The 26,326-nt window shown below is 38.7% G+C and overlaps 1 protein-coding gene across 5 annotated transcripts in view; it reads left to right on the top strand.

The window, feature by feature from the left end:
- NPAS3 (neuronal PAS domain protein 3) overlaps positions 1-26,326 on the top strand; it is an 865,020-nt gene that overhangs the window by 614,915 nt on the left and 223,779 nt on the right. For all 5 annotated transcript variants that reach the window (XM_023227274.3, XM_023227273.3, XM_023227272.3 and 2 more), the window contains one exon: positions 5,621-5,710. In XM_023227274.3, coding sequence (XP_023083042.1) covers positions 5,621-5,710 — 90 coding nt within the window. The remainder of the gene's footprint in view (positions 1-5,620; positions 5,711-26,326) is intronic.

Raw genomic sequence — 26,326 nt, 5'->3', positions numbered from 1 at the left:
TTTCTCACAGAACCTCTCCTTATTAACAGCAAAGCTGTCTTAGCAGCTATAAATTGCTCACTTCTAATGTCTGATAAGCATTGTGCTCGAATTCAGGCTCTGCTGTTGTCCTGAGAGAGTTATGTCACAACAGAGAAGAACTCTGAGTTTGAAGGGAAAGTTGAGTATGTCAGAGATTATACTCTATCACGTATGGACATTTTCTCTGCAGTCTGAGCCTGAATTGGGAGGACATCACAGATGCATGGCACATTGGACAAGGAGCACATGCATGCATTTAAATCATGTATATCTTACTTTTTTACTGATGTAATTGTGAAATATGTTCTTTTTGCATTCATAATTAGGGGGTGGAACAGATGGCGAAGGCTTAGTTTAAAATAATCTGTCATTAAAATAACCTAGCCTACTGGTAATTCTTCTCTCTAACTGGAGTTAAGTCATAGGAAAAGAGTTTGGGGTGATTTTTCCCCCTTCTGTACTGGAATGTCAAAGAAAGAACTACTAATTTCAGAGTGCTTATATACTCAAAACTTGTCCCTATAGGAGCACCATGGTAAGATGTCACTCTGTGAAATTTGGCTGCAGAGGAATATGCACAAAAAGGAAAGCAGAGGCAAAACTCCTTTGACAAATATAAATCCATTTAGCACAATGCATTAAACATTACTACACCTTCCATCATGAACCTGTGGTTAGTTCCATACCCTGCAAGGAAATAACCTCATCATTTGACAAGTACTGTTAGAAGCATTCAGCTTTTGGGGTTAAGAAACTATGCCTTACACTTTATATGTTACACTGATATCAGGGGATATAAATTGTAATTACAGGCATTATTATTCAGAGATGCTGTAACTCCTGATTTCTGTATCCAAGCCTCACTTCTTGCATGTGTACCTCATAGACTTACTGGGATGTGACAAAGGAAATCTCTGATCAGCCCTGTCTGGATGGCTAAGAACTGTTTTCAGTAATAAGAAAACTGTCTTGATAAATCAGATACTTGCATGTCTTTAAAATGTCTGTTTTACTGTTTCTTCTAAGACTTTGTTCTCCATCTGCTTTGAGGAAAGCAGATAGATTTCAGTATGGCTTTATAATAAATCTTCTTGAGGAGGGACTAGCATTAACATTTATGTAGGTTCTTTTTCATCTTAATCCAACCTTAGTTAATAATCAGAAAATTCTACATAGTGAGTAAGAAGATGTAATTAACCCTTTGACCCCAGAATCTTAATTGGCGCCTGTTGAAAACAGTGGGCAGTTTAAAAAAAATTAAAAAGTAGCCTGCAGTGATTGAACAGTGCAGTATATAATAGCTTTCTTGATTCAAAATTTTAAAAAAAATTCCACAGAACTTTCAGATTAATCACACTTGATTTCCAAGACTAACTGACTGAATGTTTTCTTCCTCCTCCCACCTTTTTAAATTGATAACACCCAATTTAAACCAACAATGATGCTACCCTTCAAACTTTTCTAAGTGGCAACATACAGGTAACTATAGACAGAGGCAATCCTGAATCAGAAGGTAGTGGCTATGTGAAAAGTGACCCTGGCAATCCACTTTAAACCAGACTTCATATCCCATTTTTTATTTGAAAGGTAATCAAATCTGAGATATGGACATTGATCTCATACTGTAGGTATAATTGACCAAAATGATAACCATAAAAGTGAAAAATATGGTGAATTAACCGTATTTTTGGTGTGTGTGTGTGTTTTACTTCTGTGATGACTAACAACTAATTTAACTAGTTGTTTTTTCCCCCTACCAAATTGGCCGTTATTTTTAATTGAATTGACTGGATGTCTTTGTGTCATGTAGACATAGACTCATTTTAATCTCACCAGGAAATTGGAACATGTGTTGAAGCCTCTGTTTTTGCCAAACAAAACTGGCCAGTTCTTAGATCGCCACTGCTTAATAGCATCAGATGTTTTGCCTCAAGATATTCTTTTACCCTGCTATGGTGCCCAAACCTCCTCAAATATTTTAGTAAGTACATGAAATCTGAACCTCATGTTAAGAATCACAATCCCTTTTAGTGAGGAAGTGAAGGATATGCGTAGATAGCAAATGACACATCTATTCAGAAATAGCACTGGGTGCTTTGAAGGACATAAAATAATCCATTCTATTCTAAATATCAGGAGGTATCCCAGACCATAGTAGAAATCTGTGGAATCTCAATCTCTAAATAATCTAAGTCCATAAACTGGACTTCTCAAGAAAATAATTTCCATCCTTAGTAGTCATTATGGTATTTGTGATATAAGGAAAAGGGAGCACTGAGCATGGAGGTGGAACTGGATTTCATAAATCCTGATTGAGTGGTTGATAGGTGCCAGGTAGAGAAAGATACATAAGGCATCGCCTCACTGTTGAGAAATTCAGTGGTTCAGAAATTCTCTAGTTGAGAGCTGAATAAGCCAACCGGAAGCATAAAATGCCATAAATGTTTTAATAATTTTATGGGAGTGAAGAAGATTTAATCCTGCCTCTGCCACCAACTGGCCATCTGAGCTTGTCCAGCCACTTAGCCTCTCTGTGCCTCAGTTTCCTCCCCTGTAAAATGAAGGTTTAGAACTATAGGAGATTATCCCCACACCAGCTTCATCAGTCCATCCTTCTGCATCCAGCCAGGCTGCCAACTGTCCCTTGTGTCCTTAGAAGTTCTCCTGTGATCTCTCTTTGTGTTGTTGCTCTAATTGACAATGACATATTAAAATTTGAGAAGATGACTTACACAGTTCTCTGTGATTGTGTACCAAGCCATGGCTATCAGGTCGAAAGGAAAACCTAACAAGCCCTTTTGTAAACTCCAAGGGAATAGTCACAAAGGGGAGGGTCCTAATTCTCATGAGTCATTCTCAGGAGACATCTCGTTTGAGGTAAAGATATGTTGAAATTAGATCCTTCCCAAACTTGTAGGAAGGAAATATCTCTCCCTTTGCACTGGTTCAAAAGTGAGGTTCTGCTATACTACATCCTGTGCCTGAAAGGCTCTATCAGAAAAGGGTCCAGAGGGTTTGCAGTTTTGTGAAAGGTAAGGAGCCCAGTTCCCTTAGACAGTGCAGTATTTTATTCCCAAAAGCTGGTTCTGGGGAAATATTTCGCAGGAAAGGTGGCCAGGTAACCTCCTATGGAAATAACTTAAGTAATCTCTTGCCATCCTACTTTCCCTCTGTCTTGTACCCACAATGGGAGGATTCTATCGTTTGAACACAAATTGTTCAAAAACAAGGGATGATGTTTAAGATGTCACAGGCTGCCTGTTAGGGTAAATATTTTAATTTCAGAAATGCTGTGAATATTCGCCTTTTCATTAATTCACACATGTCAATTAGAGAATCTTTATTTTTATTGGAAGGTAGTATAGTTAGTTATTAAGTCCCGACATAGGCTTGTTGCCTAACTTCACTAATCCTCAATTTCCCTGTATATAAAAAGTAGATAATAATACAATAACTTCATATAGTACTTGTGAAAATTAAAAGAGACAATATGTGCAAACTGCTTAGCACAGAATGCTTAATAAATGTAAGCTGGCATTATTGTATTATTGTAGCTAAAAGCTCATCTATCATGTAATTTGCTCTTTAGTGGAACAATATAATGTGACTTTTGAATTGTTTTCAGAACCCAAGAAATCAGAGGAGGGGGTTGGGTGTCATCCACAGTTTCTGACTGGTGGGGCAGTGAAAACATGTCAGGAAACAGGAAAATCCACTTTTCTTTTCTTTTTTTTTTTTTTTTGAGACAGAGTCTTGCTCTGTTGTCCAGTCTAGAGTACAGTGGCGTGATCTTGGCTCACTGCAACCTCCTCCTCCCGGGTTCAAGTGATTCTTGTGCCTCATCCTCCCAAGTAGCTGGGATTGCAGGTGTGCCACCACACCCAGCTACTTTTGTATTTTTAGTAGAGATGGGATTTCCACCATGTTGTCCAGGCTGGTCTTGAACTCCTGGTCTCAAGTGATGTGCCCACCTCGGCTTCCCAAAGTGCTAGGACTACAGGCATGAGCCACTGTATCTGGCAGAAAATCCAAAGTTTATATATACATGCACACATATATATGTGTGTGTGTATCTGTATGCATGCATATATATATACACATACATATATAAGAACATATATAATATATAGTCTCCCCAAAATTCAGTATTTTAGGAGACTGAAATTATTGCTAGGATTTGAGAAGGCACCTATTTCTAACTAAATTTACACACTTCTTCCACCTTTCTATATTTTACAAATGTTGTCATTAATTTAATGTTTTCACATACCTTGTTCCTAGCATGCGTTTCCTGTATTTGCAAATTCACAGCCTTTTTTTTAACACCACACACATTTAAAAACTTTTTCATGTACAAGCAGCACTTGTGCAATCTACCTTGTTAAAAATAAATATAAAGCAAAACAAAAGATGTGAGGATGACAGAGGGTGTAGGATGCACTGGATTGCAAGAATTTGAAACAAATTTAACCTCAGTTTGAATGCTGTATTGCAGGTGGAGTTCATGATGATTTACACCATTCATCAAACTGAAAATGCAGCCCTCCATTGGGAAAGTAGACTGAGGTTTTAGGAGTTACAGATGATGTGTGGCATCCTTTTTCTTTCTTTATTCTTTCTTTCTTTCTTCTTTTGTTCCATTTCAGGAGTTGTGATAGAAACTAGAACTGTCGCTATAAAACTTTAATAGAGAGTTTTGCAAAACAAGATTACAGTTTGTTAGATTGCAGCCTATAAACATTATCCCTTAATGTATTGACATTTCCTATTGTTCTAACACAGTGGGCACTAGGATTAAAGAAGGCATCATTCCTTATTAATTAGCAAATTGTTGATGTTTAGAGTAGTGCAAGTAGTGATTTTACTTGCTCTTGATATAGGAAGCCTTTTATTCTTTCATTTCATTACGATCTTTATTCCTGTTCAACTATTTGATGGAGAATCTTGCTGATTTAATCTCAGTAACCACTGAATCCAAAAATAAATAAATAAATAAATAAAGGCAACATCTCATAAAATCAGCATGACCTTATTTTGTACATGAATGTAATGTATCTTGATCAAAATGACAGAGACATAAGTCCCTAAAGTAAGAGAAAGCTTTCAGTCTTAATTCAGACATTTAATTTATTCATGTATAATACAATACTAAAAGATCTTAGGACTTTCATTAAACACGGAGAAAAAATGGTCTTAAATTCAGCGTGGCCGGGCGCAGTGGCTCATGCCTGTAATCCCAGCACTTTTGGGAGGCCGAGGCAGGGGCGGATCACCTGAGGTCAGGAGTTTGATACCAGCCTGGCCAACGTGGTGAAACCCTGTCTCTACTAAAAATACAAAAATTAGCTGGGCATGGTGGCACGTGCCTGTAGTCCCAGCTACTTGGGAGGCTAAGGCAGGAGAATTGTTTGAACCCAGGAGGTAGAGGTTGCAGTGAGCTGAGATCACGCCACTGCACTCCAGCCTGGGAGACAAAGCAAGACTCTGTCTTAAAAAAAAAAAAAAAAAAAATTCAATGTATTGCTCTCTCTCAGTGGCCTTACTAATTAAATCTGCATCCTTTGTATTTATTAATCTATTTATATTTTTTTTCCTGCAGTCCCTGGATGGCTTTGTATTTGCACTAAATCAAGAAGGAAAATTTTTGTACATTTCCGAAACAGTCTCCATCTACCTAGGCCTCTCACAAGTAAGTAAAACAATTTTAGATTCTTGGCAGCGATTATGAAGCCTTCTTCAGCCTCATGTTTTTCCTTCTTCAAGGAATATTCTGTTTAGCATGAATTATCAAATTTATTATTTAATGGCTTTACCTAACTGTTCTCTCAGAGTCAGTGAGAAACCTGTGTGTCAGTGTTGAACATTCAGAATAAACTTGTGCTCAAAAACTTTAGTTCCCCTCCCCGCCCCCCAAGGATCATCATTAATTTATTGAGAACAAATGAAGTTTCTTCCCTTGGTTGTTTTGAACTTTGAAACCTCTGTGCCCGGTAGGTAAGGGACACACTAATAGTGCTTCCCTTGTGTCCTATTACTGGATGTTTATGGAGTACCCTGCATTATCCTGGGAGCTGACACAATGGCAGGAGTCATTTGGAGTCAAGAAATACTGAAAGAGACCATTAAAATGTGTTGCAGGGAGGGTTCCAGCAAGGATATATTTTGCTGCCTTTGCAAATGCTTCCAAATGCTGAAAGATGATTTCATAAAATAAGATAGCTTTTCATTATTTGCCATTTAATTACTCACATGTGTTTTTTGGAGGGTTAAAGAAAAGAAAATGGAGGCTGACGGGCCAGGGACAAAAATCTTGGATGTTACTTCTCGAAATTCCCCTGGAACACAAAAATTTAAGTTCCAGTGAATTCCAAGACATGGGCTGCATCTAGTGAATGCCAAAATATCCTGAAGCAAGGTTTGCAATTCAGCTAATTATCCAGATGTTTTCTCCATAAAAAGGCTGAACATCTGGGTATTTGCGCCCATACAGGTGATTGGCTGAGTTTGACCCCTTTCATCTGGTGATTTGGCATGAGGAAAACACTGCCTCAGTGGGAGGGATTTTGTGTGTGTGTGTGATGATCTGCCAAGTTGGATAATCTACCGCTGATTCAGTTGCCCCTTGAAGCTAGAGATAGAGATAAGATTTGTCTCTCTCCTTTAAAGCAGGACCCACCCCAGACTCCTTGCTTCTGAAAGTTGGCACAGCTCTAAGGAGGCATCCAGCAAGTCTGGATCCTTTTGGCTCTTAGTGAGTTTGCCGGGTAATAGCTAAATCAAGAAAGACATTGGAAAATAATAGAGAGAGATATTTGGCATGTGAGGAGGCTTGGGGAAGGAGGAGAACCACTGCCAAATTTGATTATTTACTGTTGAGAATCCAAACAAGGGTCTGTTCTGTTAATGCTTTTTGAGGAGCATGCAAGCTCTCAGCTATAGTGTATAGAGTAATTCTATTTTATGTGGACTTTAGCAAACCAAATGATAGAAACTGAGCTTTTGTTAACTTAGTATTAGTATTCTTGTATCTTGCTGAAAGATCTGGTTTTGTAATAGCCTTTAATAGACTTTAAGCCTTGTCTTAATCTGTCTGGGACCTAGTATTGAGAATCTTCAATTTTGAAACTGGCGAGCCACCATATTGCGATGTTGTTATTACCATATAGAACTGGAAACACCACTGTTTGTTGTTCTGCAATGCACATATTCATGTTTCATGCAGGGTATCCAGCAAAGTTTAATAAGCCAGTAAAGAAGAAGGATGAATAATTAGTTTAAGCAGGTAAATGCTAATTAGGGAACTCCTGAAAAGCATCCATTATATACTAGCTCAAAACACATTTTACAGCCCTGGTTAGTGGTGTAATCCAAATTCTGTCAAGGCAACTGCATTTTCTGTAATTGAGATGTGTATGTTTGCTTTGCATAACAGATGGCTCTGTATGCTTAGACTGATAGCTAGGAAAATAATAATTGCATTATTCTGGCCAAAAGAATATTAGCTCTTGGGTTTTGGCCATTTCAGTCAGTCCTCCTGCCAGCACAGCATATGCACATATATGGATTGGATTTTCAAGGAAATTGATGCATCTGGAATAGTGCGGCCATCTGAAATATCATCTGTTCAAGAAAAATTTGGCTTTAACCCTATGCTGGTTTCTCCTTAAAAGTATTTTATTTAGCTGCTTTTCTACTGTATTATCACGTAAAATCTGAGACAAATAATGGATGTTTCTGTGAAATAAAGCAGCTATGTAGACATGGTCCAGTATCTGGCAATTTCTTTGCAGTCCCAGATTTTATATATAATGGGTTTTAAAGCACATACTAGTAGTCAGCATCTTGACTTATCCAGGGGTGGACCCTGGCCAAAATGTGCCATTGCCTTCTCCTGTGGTGGATGTGTTCAGCGTTGGCAGAAACTGTCAAATATGCAGGTAGAGGCTGTGAGATGGGAGACATGGGCCTTCATTTGGCAGCACTACACAACTGAATTGATGAGGGGTCAATCAGTAGAAAGTGATTTATTTTTGCATATACTAATTTATGTACTTAAAAGTGATTTTTGCAGATACCAGTTTATGTATTTAGTGTTCAAAACTGAAGCTTAAGAATAGTTCTGCATTAATATAAAAATAATCTGATAAGAACATGATATATTTTTAAATGCCCAAAGCGTGAGGGAAAAAAAAATCTATGCTAAAACTCTGGAAAAGAGTTTTCTACCCAGTTAAGTTTCTGAGTCCTAATAGAGAAATTGAAGTCCCCAAGACACAACTCTTTCCAAGTTTCTTCAATGCCCTTTTTCAGTTGTAGGGGTTGTGGGGTGATATACAAAGTAAATATACTCTAAGTCAATTAAGCATTTGTTCTTTTATGAGCACACACACACACACACACACACACACACACACACACACCCTTATTAAAAAGCAAACCAAATGCTCTACTTGTGTTCTACAACTTTGGCTAAGTGGTTATTCCATCAAATTCTAGACAGTGATAAGCAATCTATAAAGTTATGGTCCCTCCTTTCCTTTCCAAATAGTTTTGTTAAAGACAGTGTGTAACTCTGTCATCAAAGACTTGTCCAGTGAAATTGTTGAGGAGGACTGTGAGCATGTCAGTTTGTTGCAGAGCATAGCTATGTCTGTATTTCTAACTCTGAAGATATCCCTTCCTCAGTTTTATTTTCTTTCAATGTGTACATAAATATGGTGGCTTTAAAACAGCTTATGCTCAGGAAAGAATTAGAATTCTTTTTTAGTTCACAATAAAACAAGATAGGGAACCTTCTACTCAGCTCTGTTGTGTAGCATGAGGATAGAGACAGCCAGAGCGGATTTTCTCTTTGACACTCCCTTGGGTGGGACAGCTCCTGGTGTCCACAGCATGTGCCTGCCGGGTATTCTCTTTATTCTCATCTAGTTGTAATTATGGGAATTAGTGAATGATGGTGATTTGTGAACCTCCTCAACAGTCCTCTTGACTTTGCCAGATACACACACACACACACACACACACAGAGAGAGAGAGAGAGAGAGAGAAAGAGAGAGAGAGAGAGATGTATGTATTTAACCTAACAACATCCAAGAAGTGGTTTCAGGTTATACAAGTATCCACTGTTGACTTGCTTTCCTGTGTAAAAATGATTCCCAGTTGCTCACCAAGAGGCCTTATCTTAAAAGAAGATTCCCACATGCTGATGCTGAGTTTGGCTTGCATAGAAACTAAATAACTTCTTATACCTGGTGATGGCATTCAGAGCTGTCCACGACAGCTTTGCTTTCTAGCTATAATGGAACAGGCAGAAGTGAAAATGAATTAAGAAAACAGAATGGGTTCCCTAACCATGAAAATGTAGCAATGATATATAGCCAGAATTTATGAAATATCTTCCAAAATGTAAGGGGCTTAATCGCCAAAGAATCCAAAAGAGACTTTACATGATAAATAAAAAATATTTCTAGTTGATACAGGATTTAAAGCTTAGAGAAATATTTATTTGTTGGCTTATACTCTCCTCTTTCCACAAAGGATTTGAAATAGCTTACATAAACACATATGATAAAAATAATGTCAAAATAGAACTAGGGAATAAGGAAAAGGAGATAAGCAAAAGTAGGTAAACTATTACCACATAGTAGGAAAACACAAAAAAGGGACACATAAAAAGATCATTTAGTACAAATGGTCTTTATTAAAGCTTCAGATTTAACCATGAGCTTCATGGTAACCAAAGCGAAAAGGGAAATCCAGTCAACCATCAAAAATGAAAAACCATTGTTTCTTAAGGAACGCAAAGTTTTTCTGGGACTGAAATCTGAAAATCTCACGTACAATTTTGGTAGAGCTAACCTGTAGATTATGACATCAATTTGCTTCCACTGGAGTCCATATTCACAGCAAGGCTGTTGTGATCCACACAGCAAACACAAAGACCCAAATTACAAATCTCGTAACAGGCAGAATCCCGTTCCCCGCCAGCCATAGCTGTGCGGAAGACCATTTGGAGAGCGAAGTTCTATTCCCACATCCAGGCCTCACGATAGCATTGGCTAGTTTGGTGGTTTACATGGTTTCAAATCGGCTTTCCTTCACCCATACTCACATCCTGCATTTTCTTCTAAATCCTCATGAGAAATTCACATTATCATTGCCAGAGGCAGAGGACATGAGAGACTCAGTTAACCAGAGATTACAATTGGACTCACATCCTCTGAAAACATTTTTTCTGGAAAGTGAGGTGAGACAAGATAATTCTGATGCACACCTATCCCAGCAAAGTGCTTTCAGGTTAATGTAGAGTCCTGTTTACAACAAAATGAGATCTAGAGCAAGCCAGGATATGTACACATTTGTATGGTGTGATATCATTAGAAAATACCCTATGTGCCAGCTAAAGCCTCTCTTGAAATGTGTTCTAATCACCCCCCACTGCCTCCAGTCCCCTCCTGCACATAATGAGTCACTTCCCTTTTTGCTCACCTAGTCCTCACCCTTATATAAGGTATTTCCTGGCTATTGTAAGCCAGGCAGAAGGTAGCTGCAGACAAGGTTACAAATTGGCTTGATTCAAGGCAGCGTGCTGAAAAGGGCAGGGTGGCTGCAGATTATAATAAGAGTTAATAGAGGTGAAGGTGAAAGGGGGTTAGTGGTTGTTTTAAATTTGGTATTTTTTTTAAGCCATGCAGATGTATTTGCCATAAACTCCTTTCCTTATCCTGTTGTTCATCTCCATATTTTAGATTTCTCTGCATTTGTTATATAGAATGGCAAATAAAATTACAGCTACAGCACACAAGTACAAGGTCAAATAAATGACAGAGCTCAGTCTATTTGTGAAGCTATTCTGAAAGGGAACCATGGTGCCAAATGTGGTTTATTTGAATAATAAAGAAGAATTAGATTCCCCTGATAACTTGGCCGAGGGCCAATAAATCACTGGAGGTTAAAGATGCTTTGCAACTGCCATGTCTTTCTTTTGCTTTTCCAAAGTGCAAGCCTCACTCTTCCATTCTGTGTTTTTCAATGCAAATCAAGTTGAGGTTAGTATGTAGCTAACACTCTTACTTCCCTGCTTGTAAAAGATATATATATATATTTCTTTAGTGGGGTTAAAAAAAAAAGAAGACATTAGCTTTCCTTACAAGTTATTCTCTTGTTTGGCATCATCACATCCTAGAGAGCTGGAATATAAAGACAAAAAAGGTATTATTTCAACACAGCAGAGGGATTACAATGATGGAGCCAAGTATTAGCATTTTTGCAGTGGGTGTTCTAAATTTATTCAATGCTAGGGTAACTGGAGTTCTTTTAATAAATGAATGCAAATACTGCTTTATGGCCCCCCTTTTCAAAATATTTCAAGTACACATACCTTAATTTTTAAAAAAGAAGAAAAATATATAATTTTCTGTAGCTGTGACCGCCCCCCACCCACCCCAACTAGCAAGTCTACATTTTCCTGCACACTAATCATAAAAAGTTCATCACTTCTGGGTGTAACAAAGAAAAATGCCCTTTTGAAGGTGGAAGCTCTGAGGGTTTGGAGACTATTGAGAAAATATAAGTATCAAAATAATTCAGAAACAGTACAAGGCACAGTGGCACATTATCAATTTACAACATTTAAATTGATAAATGCTTGGTGGTGAAGGCCTACAAGGGCACTTTGAAAAGCAAATAGCGACCTGGTGAAGAAATTGATTTTTCCCCCCCGAAAATGACTGCATGATGCATCATTTGACTGCATGCTGTCCGAGTGCTTGACAGAGATAATCTCAGCAATCCCACGGGTGACCTTATCGTTCTCACCAGGGCAACTTTGTCTACGTTCTGACTTTGTGCATGTCAAGGTTCCTCCCTGCAGGATCCTTGGGGGAAAAAGTTCCTCTGTTCGATCCAGATATTGAACTGCTCGTTCTTCCCCCTTTTCCTTCCACCCCACCCTTCCAAATAGGCAAACATGCCTCTTTATTTCATCCATAATTATGAATGAGCCAGGCAGAAGAATACAGCTCTGTGCTCTGTATCTTTGTTGAAGCTCCTAATACCTTTTAGTTCATAGTTCTTAGGTGATCATCTGTATTTGCAGGGATCTTTTTATCAGAAAGAGTAGAAAAAAATCCCTAATGTTCTTATAATGCATTGCCACCTTGAGCAGAATGGAAAAAGAGAACCAGTTTCTTACTTCTCTGTACTTGCAGGATGTTTTTTTTTCCTCTCTCCCCTGTCATCTTTACATAGAACCCTTCTGAAACTGTCTTAAGTCATACATGTCAGTATCTAATAATATTATTCTCTTACAATCCAATGATTTAAGGTATTTCTCTTATAACCCTAAAATTATGTAACAATGAGATAAGGCCCAGATAGCACGTCACCTGTGCTATTTGGCTTTGAATCCCAATGGCAGCCTCTTTGCAGAGATTTGATAGAATCCACAGGGCTTCTTCAGGACCGTTGGTGTTTGGAAAGTGTTTTTCTTCCACTGGGGAATAATCAACAATTTTTTTATGCCTAGAATTTTTCTGTTGATGTGTATGAATGTGTGTATGTGTGTGTCTGTCGATCAGTAATCTTCCTGCCACACAGCTTGTCGTTGATAATTACAATTCTTGATTAGCCACTTCTTGAAAGCAGCAACACCCTGCCTGCTTTGGCACCCTGAAGCCCCAGTCCCCACTGCCTCTGACACCCTCAGTTCACCATATTCAACCCCTTTTACCTCCTTCTTTCATCCACAACATTAATTCTGAGTGAACAAGACGTGCTTCCTTGCTTTTGACAAGATTTGCTGCAGTCTCATGCGTCAAAAACCCAACACTCATTCCAGATTCAGAAAGTAGGATTTATAACAGCATTTTAATTTAATGTTGGATGTCGAACATATAAAGAGATCACAGTAGTACTAGAGCTGAAAATTGATGCCTTTTTTATTAGTGTCCTCTCAGAAGTGGGTGAGACGCTGTTTGTGCAATGGAGCACAGAGCAGCACAGTCAGATGAATGAGGATATGCTATCTGCAAGGAATCATATTTCAAGCCACTGTCGGCCTCTATTGATGTGCTCAGAGTTGAAAGGTTATGCTAGTAAATGCCATCCGAATTTCCAGCATTAGAAATCGGTAGAATAATCTGCTGGCTGTCACTTTATGCTCAGCCTAAATGCACTGCAGAGGGATGTTTTACTTATTTTAACTCCAAATTAATTTCTTATTACAGGTGTGTTTCTTTCTCCCCTCATGCTTTCATCAGTGCCCAAATGGGACTGATTTTTAACAGGTCTTCAGAGTAGACCACTATCTGTGAAAGAAAATGAAAGAAATGTGCGTCGTCGTACGTGAGAATCATGTTTTTCTTATTTATTCCTTTGAACATATTTTTTCCAGACAGTGAGGCTAAAACACAGGAAGTTTGTGCACAGGGAGCTTTTCTTGTTAGACTGAATCATAGAATCTCAGGATAATTCAAGATAAGCTTACCATTTTCAAATGTATGAATCGAAGACCTACATTGCTTCTTAATTTCTGGACTTAAAGTGAGCAAGAAAAAAAAAAGGAAGATGGAGTATTCTTCATGTTGTAGTTGAGATCTAAAGTCAGAAAAAAAATACTTTGTAAGGAGCTAGTTAATTTTATTTATGTGGATTAAACAGTATTTGCAGATTCATTTTGAAGTAGAGCACTGAGCAAAAAGTAAGAGTAAGAAAATTTAGTCATCATTCTAAGTCCGTAATTTATTCATTTTTAAATAATGAAACGGTGTTTTTCTGAATTAACCCATGTATTATTCATGCAGGCATTGGCAATGTAATGTCCCTGGTTTTCTGGAAAGCAATATACATTTCTTTGCCTGACAAGCAGTGTTTTCTATATGGTATTAATTTAATGGCTTATTTTATTATGCAAAGTTAGAAAGTAAAGATAATTTCTGTCCATAATGTGGTGCTTATATAGGCAATATATGCAAAATAATACCTCTACACTTAAGCTGGCTATCCTCCCTCAGTTAGCTTGGACCCTATAAGAATGATGAGTGAATGCAAACTGCTCATATGAAGAATAAGAAATAGCTTGACCTTCTGGAAAGGAGGTCATAAAATCATTAAATTCATGTGAAATCCAAATTTCATTTCTACACACACACATTCAATCTATATTGGGTTTTAGCTCTTACATAAGAAGATATGGTTTTCATGACAGAAGTAACATGGCAACAATTTCAGTGATAATTTCAGTAGGACTATCATAAGGAAATTGACTTTAGATTTTTGTATAAGTTCTAGAACTAGGCTGGTAACCTGAAAATTGATACCAGTTTTAGACAACAAATGCCCTATGGCTTTTTATCTTTCATCCTCACTCCCTTCTTTGGAATGACAGTCCAAAGATGTAATCTCTTTTTCTTAAAATCATCATTGTTAAAGAGACTGATAGCAGTTGAATTATTTAAAGTATCTTTTGATGCATTTTTGTGTAAATGTGTGTTTATTCACATGCCTATATATGTTTATGAATGCATACAATTGGTTTCTTTCTGATATGGTTTTCATGCCTACTGCATTTTTATCTATAGATATAAATAATTTCCAAAATGATTCACTAAAGCAGCACACCAGGTTTTCCTTTGGGTGTCTCTTCCTCCTTTCAGGCTCCTACAGCTGCAAATTTACCACATTCAATAATAAGACAAAAACTTTCTCTGATCTGTTAATTTTTAATGTGCTGGCAGATTAAATCTATTACTTTCAATAACTATGCAAACTTTTTGAGAGCAAGAGAATGTATGCAGAAAGAAGTTTTCCCTGGAAAGGAAAAAATATGGCCTAGATTGGATGTTTTCAGGGCAGTTCAAGGCCCTTGGCAGAGGTAACACGGATACCTGTGGGCCATGTGTGGGTTTTGGTGAACCTAGGAAGTATGTCAGTAATATGCATTTGGGTATCAGGTAAATAATTACAGACGCTGTTTAGATTTTCATCTAGGTTTTGGAGAAGCAAGCTTTATATTAAGAAACCCCTTTCCTCTTGGACCTCTCTCGCCAGTAGAAACTGGGGGTTTTAGGACCCCAAGTAATCCTGTTTAGCACTGCTTTGCCGTGGAAACAATAAAAGATTGGTTCTTCACTAGGAACGCGCTAAGGCTTTAAGGAACATGCAGATAGGAGATGGTTTCATGAACCTCTGAGTTTCATTCTATAGCTCTGACCTTCAGGTATTTGTTCCTATTCTGCTTTCTTCGATAATTCTTTCTGGTTAAAGTCCCTACTTGTTAAACTTGGTATTTATTAGGAACTTAAAAAACATTTGTACTAAATGTTCTTGTCCTTATACATAGGGGAGACGCAGAAATATTTCCAGAAAATGTGAATGATAGTGCTAGCTCTATCTATGGTACAGATCTGGCTCTTCACCATAAAATGTACAGACTTGCCTCGCTTTAAGAAACGTTAAGGCTAAAAACCTGCCAGATGACTAAGTAAGAGATTATTTGCATTACAATACAGATGGGGTATTTGTGTTCCTTTAAGTGGTGAGTTCCTTTTTTGGACTTTAAATGTCTATACAGAGATTGTTATCTAATCTACAAAATCAAAAGAGAATGAAGGAAAGAGAGAGAGGCACAAAAATTAAAGTATTCAGAGGCATTCCATTTTAAGATCAATCAGAAATGAGGATGGAAAATGAGATTCTGTTGGCAGATAACTTTTTAAGATCCCTCCTAGTAAGCACAGATCTCCTTAGCCTTGGTTGCCAAGTGCAATGGGAATGTTGCTTGCAACTTGGTCGTCTGGAAGAGGAAAACATGATCCAACTGCTCAGTCTAGTTGTCCAGGGTCACTTCAAAGTGCTGTGCAGCAGTGGTTTTGCATGCTTGTGATGTCCTGTCTACATATCTGTGTGAATTACAAAAGTCTACACATCCCTGAGGACAGAAGATGCAAATTCAAGGAAAATAAGAGGTGAGACTAGGAACCAATTCCCTGAAATAATAATAAAAAAACCCATAATTTTTCCAGTTCATTAATTAAAATTGACGTTGCCGGGTTTGCAAAGACCAAGAAAGGACCGTGCCATTCCACTACATTTCAAAACCTTTTCACTTGAGCAGACAAGTAAATCATGCAATTACTGGGACTCATTCAGCTCTTTAGTAAAAACACGGGCCTGCAACCTTGGCTGTAGCATACATGGAAATTAGAATAGTTGAACTGAAGATATTTCTAAAATGTCACAACTGCTCTGTGACACTGGATGATATGTTTATCCTTTCATTATCACTTAGAACACCTGGGGCGGTGCTCAGGAAATCAGATAGTGCCTTTTAAAATAATTATAAAAGAAGCATAGATTAGCAAGCTGAAGGGAAAACAGACAATCCTGAATCATGACGTTACTAATTTTGAGCTGTTTGGGGGCATCAGCTTCCAAGTCACAACAGTGTAATAACTGACTGCAACTGTCAGCGGTACTGAGGAGAGAGAGTGCCAAGTATGAGTATTTCTAAAAAGCAAATGTTTCCTGGAGATGAAATCCAAGCATTCATATATTCTGTTTATAAAATTAAGACACTCCGTTGGTGGTGTTTCCTATTGTCAGTTTCTGGCTGGATCCTTTTGTCTGTTAGACATGGAGTCTTTGCAAAAGCAGGAGAAAGGGCTCTGGACTGGGATCCAGGAGGCCTGGTTCTGGTCTTGCCTCTGCTGCTAGTCAGGCCAGTGACCTTGGAGCAGCCTGAATCTTCATTTTTCTTAAGCGTGAAACGAAAGGGCAATTTCTCAGATTCCTTCTTCTTTAAAATGTGTGCTCTCTGCAGTTCATCCAACGCTAGACATTTTTCGTAAGCACTGGGGTAGGGCTGGGGGAGGGGAGCCTGGCGAAGTAGGCTATTTTATTTTTAACCTTCAAAGGAATTTAGTTGAGCAGATGCTACCCTGAACTAGTCAGAGTAGAAAAGAAATGATATGGCTTTTAAAGGGCACATCTAGCATATCTACTGGGGTAAAGTAATTCTGGCAATGCTTCAAAGGATATAACTTTTGATGGTAAAGTAGGTAGGCTATGGAATGAAATCACATATGGCAGGCTGTCAAAGTCTCCTACACTTTCAGAAAGTACATTTATATAAGTGCAAATGGAGGCTGCTTAGATGGAGTCCCTAGCAATTTCCTGCTAAGACTGCTTTCAGATTATCTGATATTATTTGACTAAATTATCTCTGTAGAAGCTGAGGACAACTTTTATGATCAAATATTTTGAAATGAGTTTTCCTTGTTGGCAGATTATCTGAAATATGAATTGCTCTCGTTTGAGCACTCGAAATTGAAAGGCTTTTGGTAACAGCAATTATACAAAAACAAGGGTACTGAAGTGCTGTATATCATGCTGAAGGGGATATGTTTATAGGTCAGTGATGTCAATAACTGGAGTTCTCACAGATACCTCATCGTTACCCTTTTATTGTGGGCTAATGCAAAGGACAGACTGACTCTCTTTCACAAGGGTATTTCATTTTCTAGAATAAATACTGATTTTCTTGACCCTAGACACTTACACATAGTCAATTCATATTTATTATATTTCCCAAACCTTTCATAGGGTGCCTGAGGGTCTAAAAAGTGGAAAATACACAGAAAATATATAAAATTCTAAACAATTCAGAGGTATTATTATTCTAATGATTGACTTGTGCATTCCTGGTGCCTTCTCTGGGAAGTATTTCAATCATTCTGTGAGCCTTATCTGTTCATATTTGTAGCCTTCTAATTGACAATAATTACAACTGTTTTTTTAAAATTTAAAAGGCTTTAAAACAAGAAAGAAAGGAAAGGATGCTTGGAAGAGGCTCCAGCGGGTGACTTGAAGAACAGGTGCCCTAACTAACATTTATTAAGCTATTACTCTGTGCCAGGCACTGTTCTAAGTACTTTAAATAAATTGGCCGGGCGCGGTGGCTCAAGCCTGTAATCCCAGCACTTTGGGAGGCCGAGACGGGCGGATCACGAGGTCAGGAGTTCGAGACTATCCTGGCTAACATGGTGAAACCCCGTCTCTACTAAAAAATACAAAAAGCTAGCCGGGTGAGGTGGCTGGCGCCTGTAGTCCCGGCTACTCGGGAGGCTGAGGCAGGAGAATGGCGTAAACCCGGGAGGCGGAGCTTGCAGTGAGCTGAGATCCGGCCACTGCACTCCAGCCCGGGCGACAGAGCGAGACTCCGTCTCAAAAAAAAAAAAAAAATTAATTAATTAATTAATTAATTAAGGTGTGTAACCCTAATGATTGTTAGGTACTATTACAGTCTCCATTTTATAGATAAGAAAACTGAGGCAAAGAGGTTAAATAGCTTACCCAAGACCATACAAGAAGGAAGTGGCAGAACTAGCGTTTAAACCCAGCCCACTTGACTCCAAAGCACTCTTTGTTAACCAGTAATGCTAGTTACCTCTGGACGGTTTTACATAATTGGCATGTCGAATTATTCATTTTATGTGTTAAGATAAACTGAGACATGGTACAATTAAGCATCCCGCTCAGAACTGTAAAATAGTTATTCTTGGCCAGGCGCAGTGGCTCACGCCTGTAATCTCTGCGCTTTGGGAGGCTGAGGTGGGTGGATGACAAGGTCAAGAGATCGAGACCAGCCTGGCCAATATGGTGAAACCCTGTCTCTACTAAAAATACAAAAATTAACCAGGTGTGGTGGCAGATGCCTATAGTCCCAGCTACTCGCGAGTCTGAGGCAGAAGAATCGCTTGAACCCAGGAAGCGGAGGTTGCAGTGAGCCGAGATCATGCCACTGCACTCTAGCCTGGAAATAGAGTGAGACTCCTTCTCAAAAAAAAAAAAAAAAAGTTATTCTCACAATGCTAATGGTGTAAATGAAATCATGATGTTTGTGAAAACATCAGTAAAGTTATATAGATACACCTGAAAATTCTGATACTCAACATTTTTAGAAATATTCCAAGATTCAGTAGAGTAGTAGGGCCTAGTAATCAATAAAACAGGTCCAAACCCAGGGTTCCCATGACACTCACCACACTGTTAATTGCATCCATGCATGCCAGCATTCAGCTAGTATTTGCTGAATGACCTACGTGTGCAAAAACTGTGCCGGAAACTGAGGCTATTGATAACTAAGGCGTTGTTCCTGCCCTTAGGGAGCTGGTGCCTGCAAGATGCCTTAGACATGGCAATGAAGCTACTATGACCTACGAGTGTTAAGTCTCAAATATTTTAGTGAATACTGAATGTCATGGTCACAATAGAGAGATCCACTACAAATCACGAAAACAGAATGTGGATGACTACCTCTGCCTGGAGAAGTTTGCAAAGAATTTACTGAAGAAAAAGTAACGCTTTTGGTCAGGGCTTGAAGGGCATTTTCCTTGTAGGAAAGGGAAAGGTAGTATTCCAGGCCAAGAGAGGCATATATACAAAGCTATTTCCTATGGGAGAGATGAGTCTGGAAAGTTAGGACTTGGCCAATTTGGAAAGGGTGTCAGAGTAAGCTAAGGAAATTGGAATTTTTCCTTTAGACCTTTGGGAGCTGTAAAATATTTTAAAGGGAAAAGTGCAATATTAGATTTGTGCTTTAGGGAAAAAATAATTCTGGCTAAAAAGAAATGGAGGATAGAAAGCATCCTCCAATTAAAAGACTGATAAATAGTCCAGAAAAGAGGTGAAAGGTGATGACATTAGGGCACACCAGTGGAAATAAGAGAGGGGGATGGATTTGAGAAGCATTTTTCCAGTAAGATCAACGCCATGGTGACCAATCAAATGTGGTGGAAAGCAAGAAGGAACTACATTTTTAAAACTTAGTTTGGATTTAGACATGTGGCATTTGAGAAGCTCATGGGACATCTGTTGAATGGACAGGCTTCAGAGCTCAAGAGAGGTTGGGTTCAAAGTTCCAGGTTGGGAAGTGGTTAGCGTATAAATTATACCTGGACCCAAAGAAATTAGATGAGATTACCAAGAAAAATCTGTAGTTTAAGAAACAGGGAATGTGAGCTGCTGAGAAGGCAAGCCTGAGAAAATCTCAGTTTACTGACAGGCAGAGGAAGAGAAGGCAGCATATACTCTGCAGAACAAATGATCAGAAAGTGACCTGGCTGGTATCCTCCTCAGGAAGAACCCTGAGAAGTTATCATTAGGAAATGCAAAGAAAAAAGGCTTTCAGAAAGGATGTGGTCAAGTGTCCGAAAGTTAAAATACTATAAGGAAAGATTAAAAGCCATCAGACCCATCAGTTCGAAGATTTCCATGATTTGACTCTCATGGGCTAGCACCAGCGAAGGCTGGGGCCCAAATACAGTGGCTTGTGGGGCCAGAAGTCCAAATGTATTCAGCAAATGTTGGCCTCTCTTCCAAGCAGTTTGCTGGCAAAGAAAGGGGGTGAGGTGGATGGAGGGACGAAGGGGAGGGTGAAAAGTAGTTTGAGGGAGAGAAAGTGTTGATGGATCTCATTTTTAGCTGAGGCAACTTGAAGTGGAGAAGCTGGGGTGTATAGAAAGATATATTTAAAAACTCAAGAGAGGGATCCTCATTGAACCCAGGTCTCAGAAGAATAAGTTTGACAATGTGAAAGGCATGAACCTGAGAAATAAGTAGGGTTCTCTCTTGCTCTTCTGCTGAGGAGAAGTAGGGGAATGGACTTTGGAGGCGGGAGGGGGAAAGGAGAGAGACCAGTTTTGAACTCATGGTGGCTCTCACCTGGTAAAGGTGAAACCAGACCAAGAATATGTAGTGACTTTTGCTAGAATTGGTCAGCCTTGGTCCATGCACACAGTGGTGCAAGGGACAAGGATGCTGAAGTACCAGTGATGCCAGGCAAGAGGAAAGCTCAAAGGAGGAGAGGGCAGTCACAGGTCTAGGCCAGAATAATTCTGACTCTTTTCTACCAAACATGTTAGGAGGTACTGCCCCAAGACAAAAATCCTAGGAAATTCTAAGGAGAGTAATGGATTCCATTGTAGACCAACACATCATGCAATTAACTTTTACCATTTAACATAGCTTGTTAACCACTGCTGTATAGTCTCCTGCCCATTAGCTTTTGACTATTAACTGATGATTGAATCCACTAACACTGACAGAATCCGAGATTCATAGATTGTATTTGTTGTTCCTATTTTTTAACTCTGATAATTTGAGTTGAAAGGAAAAAATTGAGAAAGTATTTTCTGTAATATTTTAGACTTTGAAACCCTCATTTCCTTTTCCATGACTCTTAAGTCACATATAAGCAGCCCATACAAAGTAGTTTTGCCAGGTCTCTTTTAATTTGTAGGTTTTCCAATTGTTCCTAACGTTTCTCTGAATGCTGAGGTTGCCACATTCCTTTTCTACCTCATTTGTGTCTTTGTACAATTAGAACGTAATCGGTAAAAAGAATATTCATGTGGAGGTACAGTGTCTGAGGATGATACAGTCCTTCAGTGAGCTCTTGGTAAGAGAAATGATTTGTTTGCTTTGTTGTTTGGAGCTTATTTTCTGGTGAAAATCTTTAAATGCCTTTGGGCTTTTAAAATCTATTTTTAATTGTTCTTTTTAACAGTAAATGATTATAAGATAGAAAACTGTTTAATAATTGTAACTAGATGTATCTACTGGATAATGATTTTGTTCACGTCAAAGTAGATAATATAGAACATGTACATCTAAGACCTTTTGAATGTGTATCAATACTGCTTTTTGTTTCCTGAGAAAGAGAAAATGGAAGGAAAGAAAGAATGAGAGAGGGTGAAGGGAGAGAGATGAAGCTAAGAAAGAATAAATATATTCTTTGTAGCAGCCCCCACCCAAGCCCCTTGTAGCCACCTCAACCCTTAGGTTGCCAAATACAAACCTGTGGCAAACTGGATTTTGCAAATATTTAAATGGAATGTGTAAAGTAAGCCATGATCTATGCCTGCTTGCAAAAGTGGGCCTATTAAATGAAACAAATGCCATCCATGTCTGTTTCCAGCTGAGGTTATAACGTGTGGGATGGTTGTAGCGCCGGATTCCCTTTGCATTCGGCGTCATAAACCACACAGTTTATAGTACCATATGAATTTGTAGAGCTGATTGTTTTATTATATTTGAGTGTAAATTTTTCATCCCTTTCAGTTCCACCACGATTCTCAGAGAATACAGGTTTTGTGCTGATACGATGTTTCCTAGCTCTAGGCATGGCCTACCCATACTACTGACTGTAATTTACTTTTTGGTGTCTGTCGCCTTGAGCTTGCCTTCTGACTAGCTTGTTGAATGATGTGCTAATCCATTATATTTTTCAGACAAGTGTATCGACCAGTATAAACAGACTGGAGGGCACAAACCTAAATGAAAGCTATACTTCCCTGAATCATTTAAAAAGCTACTGTTTGGTGGCAGTGTGAAATAACTTGGCTCTGTACATTAAGTAAAGGAGAGGGAGATCTCAATAAATAAAACAAAACATTGAAATATCCCTGCCTGTAGGAGATGTGTCCAGTTTTCAGATGTTCACCTTTATTCACCTCTATTGTTTTAACATGATGATCAGAAAGGACCAGTTTAAAAATGCCCTCTTCTGATACGAATCGTGAGTAAAACACAATGTTTAGCATCTCCTGCTGTTTGCGAGACATTCCTACCCAGTCCCGAGTATCTTTCACTTATTATAACATGTTTATACAAATAAAGAGCAGAGAGTAGGCCCTCCGAGGAATTTCAGCAGAAAACTGAAGCCTTAGATTGCCCCCTTTTGAGTCCTTCTCTTTGAAAGAGATTTGGGAATGAGTGGCCGAATGGGCTGGAGGAAAATAAGTCTCAAATTAATATTCCTGTTTTTAAGAACGTGTCAGCAGGACCCCAGCTCTTCAACTTGCAAGGCCAAAGCCACGAAGTAAAGATTTACCTGTATCAATATAAGTAAAGACACTGTAGCTGATGAAACTTTTGGTAGGTACATTCAAATCTAACCTAACACCAAAGGACCGTTGCGGAAATGTGGTGTTCTATAATTATAACTACCAAAGTGAAGAGTTCCTCAAGGATAAAGAAGGGCTCAGTTTCTCCCTGAGTACTTTTGATGCATGTGATTTTTACAAATAGTTATACCGGAAATTACTCATACCTATTCAGATTACTAATATGAAAAATCTAAACCCATTCTTCTTCTCAGATCTCTTCCTCTGCTTTCTGAGATTTGTGAGGCTTAGGGTGTATTTTTCACGACTGTTTTATCTTTAGAGCCAGGGACAGCCCCTCACAGACTCTATGGTCTATACAGAGGGGGCAGGTTTCAGAGAACGTTCCTATACCTCTCATTTGATGGTAAAAGTAACCTTGTAAGGCTAAGTATGAAGGTTTTATGCCCGTTTGACACATATGGAAACACAGAGAGAGCTAGGAAGTGGTAAGCCAGGACTCTACCTCTGCATTCCATCTCATATCCCATGCCCCATGCCCTTCCTTTTCAGAGGTCGTCAACCAATGCTGAGACTTATTCTCCTACAGGGGTGAGGGGGTGAAGGGGAAGGGATAAACTGGGACTGACATGACATTCATTCTCTCTTCTCTAAAATGTCACAGTAAATGGTGCCTTTCAACCAACAACAGCCCCAAATAGCTTTACTTCGTTTAGGGACAGAGAAAATTAAAACACTGTTGGCCAAGAATGCCTGTGCAGATCCTGAGCCATAGTCCTTACAAGAGCTTGAAATTTTGAACCTGCAGGTGCACTGACCTGTATAAGGGGAATTGGCTAACAAATCCTTCCCCCAATTCCAAAGGCAAATAGAAAGGACTCTCGGTGGCCACATACAACCCATCTTTGATCTCTGATGCAGTGTCTTTCAGGCTTGTGCCAATTTTGAACATACCCTATTGAGTTTGGAATTTACTTCTGGGCCTTAGAAAACTGTTGGGATAGCATATTTTTTCTAGTTCTTTCTAAAGGCCATTACTGCTCACAACTCCCTTTGCTGCTTTGAGAGTTCTAAACCTACTCTTACGTTGCCTCCTTCTCTTGTTGCCCTCCTGGATTCAAGCGATTCTCCTGCCTCAGCCAACTGAGTAGCTGGAATTACAGGCATGCACTACCACGCCTGGCTAATTTTTTGTATTTTTGGTAGAGACGGGGTTTCTCCATGTTGGTCAGGGTGGCATGGAACTCCCAAACTCAGGTGATCCACCTGCCTCAGCCTCCCAAAGTGCTGGGATTACAGGTGTGAGACACCATGACCAGCCCCAACACCGATCTTTTGCACACTCAGGGATTTGACCAATGGGGCTAATAAGCTATCCTACATTTTTAAAAAGAGCTATCAAAGGCCTGGCTTATCGTAGGCACTAAACAAACATTTGTTGACTGATTGAATATCTTCCAAATTCCATAGAAGATTTTGCTCATATGTTAATAATCCTGCAATCAGGGGTTTTCTAATGGGTCAGTCAATTCTGAAGTCTGTGTCAATCTTCCACTTTAATCAACCAAGAGGAGGCATGACTAGGATCAGAGGTCATTTAGGAAGACTGGTTTTACTGGCCCAATTTATTCATCATCTAATGAAACCACAGGGGGAGAAAAAAAAAAAAAAAAAAAAACAGGGTTATCTTTTCTCACAGAACAACACATTAAAATAATTAAAGGGAATTCAAATGTTATCAGCATCTACATAACAGGAAGTGGAAATGAACTTAAATTTACTGAGAATAGACTAATTTGCCAGGCTCATTGTCAGCAGTATGAGCATTAATGACAACAGCAAGTTATACCTGTTTGAGCAACTGCTATGTGCCAGAAACAATATTAAGTCCTCATACATGATTTCTCAATACTCTCAACAATCCTAATGAGGTAGATTCTGCTATGATTCCAGTTTTATCCAGAGCAACCAACACCAGCTAGAAAGTGAGCTCTCACCTCCCTGATGGAAAAGTAAAGGTGTCTGTGCAGGTTTTATGCAGAAAATGAATTCTAGGGTATGTCTCAAATATAAGTCTTCTTATTCACACATCTCAGTAATTCAGACCAAAATAAATAAATAAATGCAGAAATAAATCTCTACTGGGTTTCAATAATAAACCTTTACAGCTAGAGAAGCATCATATTTTATTGGATGATTTGGGATGGGCAGTTGAATGATCTACAGGATCTCTGTATGTGACTTGACAGATTTCATATTTCAGTTCCTCAGGAATGTTCACCTGTAAAACAAGAATAATTATTCAGGCTCTCTATATATTATAATGAAAGATGATAAAGACTGATGAAATATGGATGCATAGAATGAAGGATTCAGAATAAATGTACTCCCTAGTTCATAGACATGCTATTAGTAATAATAGAATTGTCCTCAAATAGTTTCCCTGTTCAGTTGTACATTTAATTAGGGGTCATCTTTTTTTTTTTTTTTTCCTTAATTTGACCAACATGTACTAGGCATCTACTCGATAATACTGTGAGGAATAGAACAAGGAAGGTAGCCTTAAATTGGGAGTATCAAGAGTAAACTGTGTAATGAAATATTTTCCTTGAATTTGTTTGAAAGCTGCCAAAGTTGGAAGTAAAGGCCTTATTGTATCTACATGAAGCCAAACATCAAGGAAAAATGGAAGAGTTCAAGCAGAAATACAGATGTTTGAAAGCATCTGGATGTTTGGTATCTTGTAGGTTTACCATATGGATCTCCTATAAAATTATTCTGTTTTACTTCAGACTTTCAAAAATAATTTGAAGTTACATTTTTGTGCTTTGTAGACAAACTGTTTTACGAATATACCTTTGTTACTCATACAATACTAAACCTTTCTATGGGGTAGTCTTGAAGCTGCTGTCACAATGTTTATAGACTCACTGGCTATGGTTGGTGATTGTTTTTAATATATTTTAAATGTTCCAGAATCTAGAATTTGGCCATTGGACAAACCAGGTAAATGCTGAATGGGCCTGCGTATGCACAAAGCAACTGGGGGTCAGAGAACCAGCTTCCTGGATGGAGAATTCAGAGCAATCAATGCCTTCTTTATTAATTGGGCAAAAGGGAGGAGCTGCCAAAGGTGTGATGTAAAGCTGATATCTCCAGTATGTTAGTAAAAAAGTCATTGTTTGCTATGAAGCTAATCCCATGCTTAATAATTCCCTTCTAAGATGACCCCAGGCCAATAAGGGGAGAGGGAAATAATGATAGGGGAACTGTGTGAGGCCAGATGGCAGGTGTATTTTAAAGGCCTAACGGAGACCTGTGGGCTTTAAAGGCTGGTGAGAGCCTTTTGCAACCCGTGCACCCAGCCTGCAGATGCAGACATACAGCCATGGTAGTTCCCC

This window comes from Piliocolobus tephrosceles, chromosome 6 (genome assembly GCF_002776525.5).
Source record: "Piliocolobus tephrosceles isolate RC106 chromosome 6, ASM277652v3, whole genome shotgun sequence".
Taxonomy (NCBI): Eukaryota; Metazoa; Chordata; class Mammalia; order Primates; family Cercopithecidae; genus Piliocolobus; species Piliocolobus tephrosceles.
Note: the sequence above shows the minus strand (reverse complement) of the source record. Positions and strands in the feature narration are given on the sequence as shown.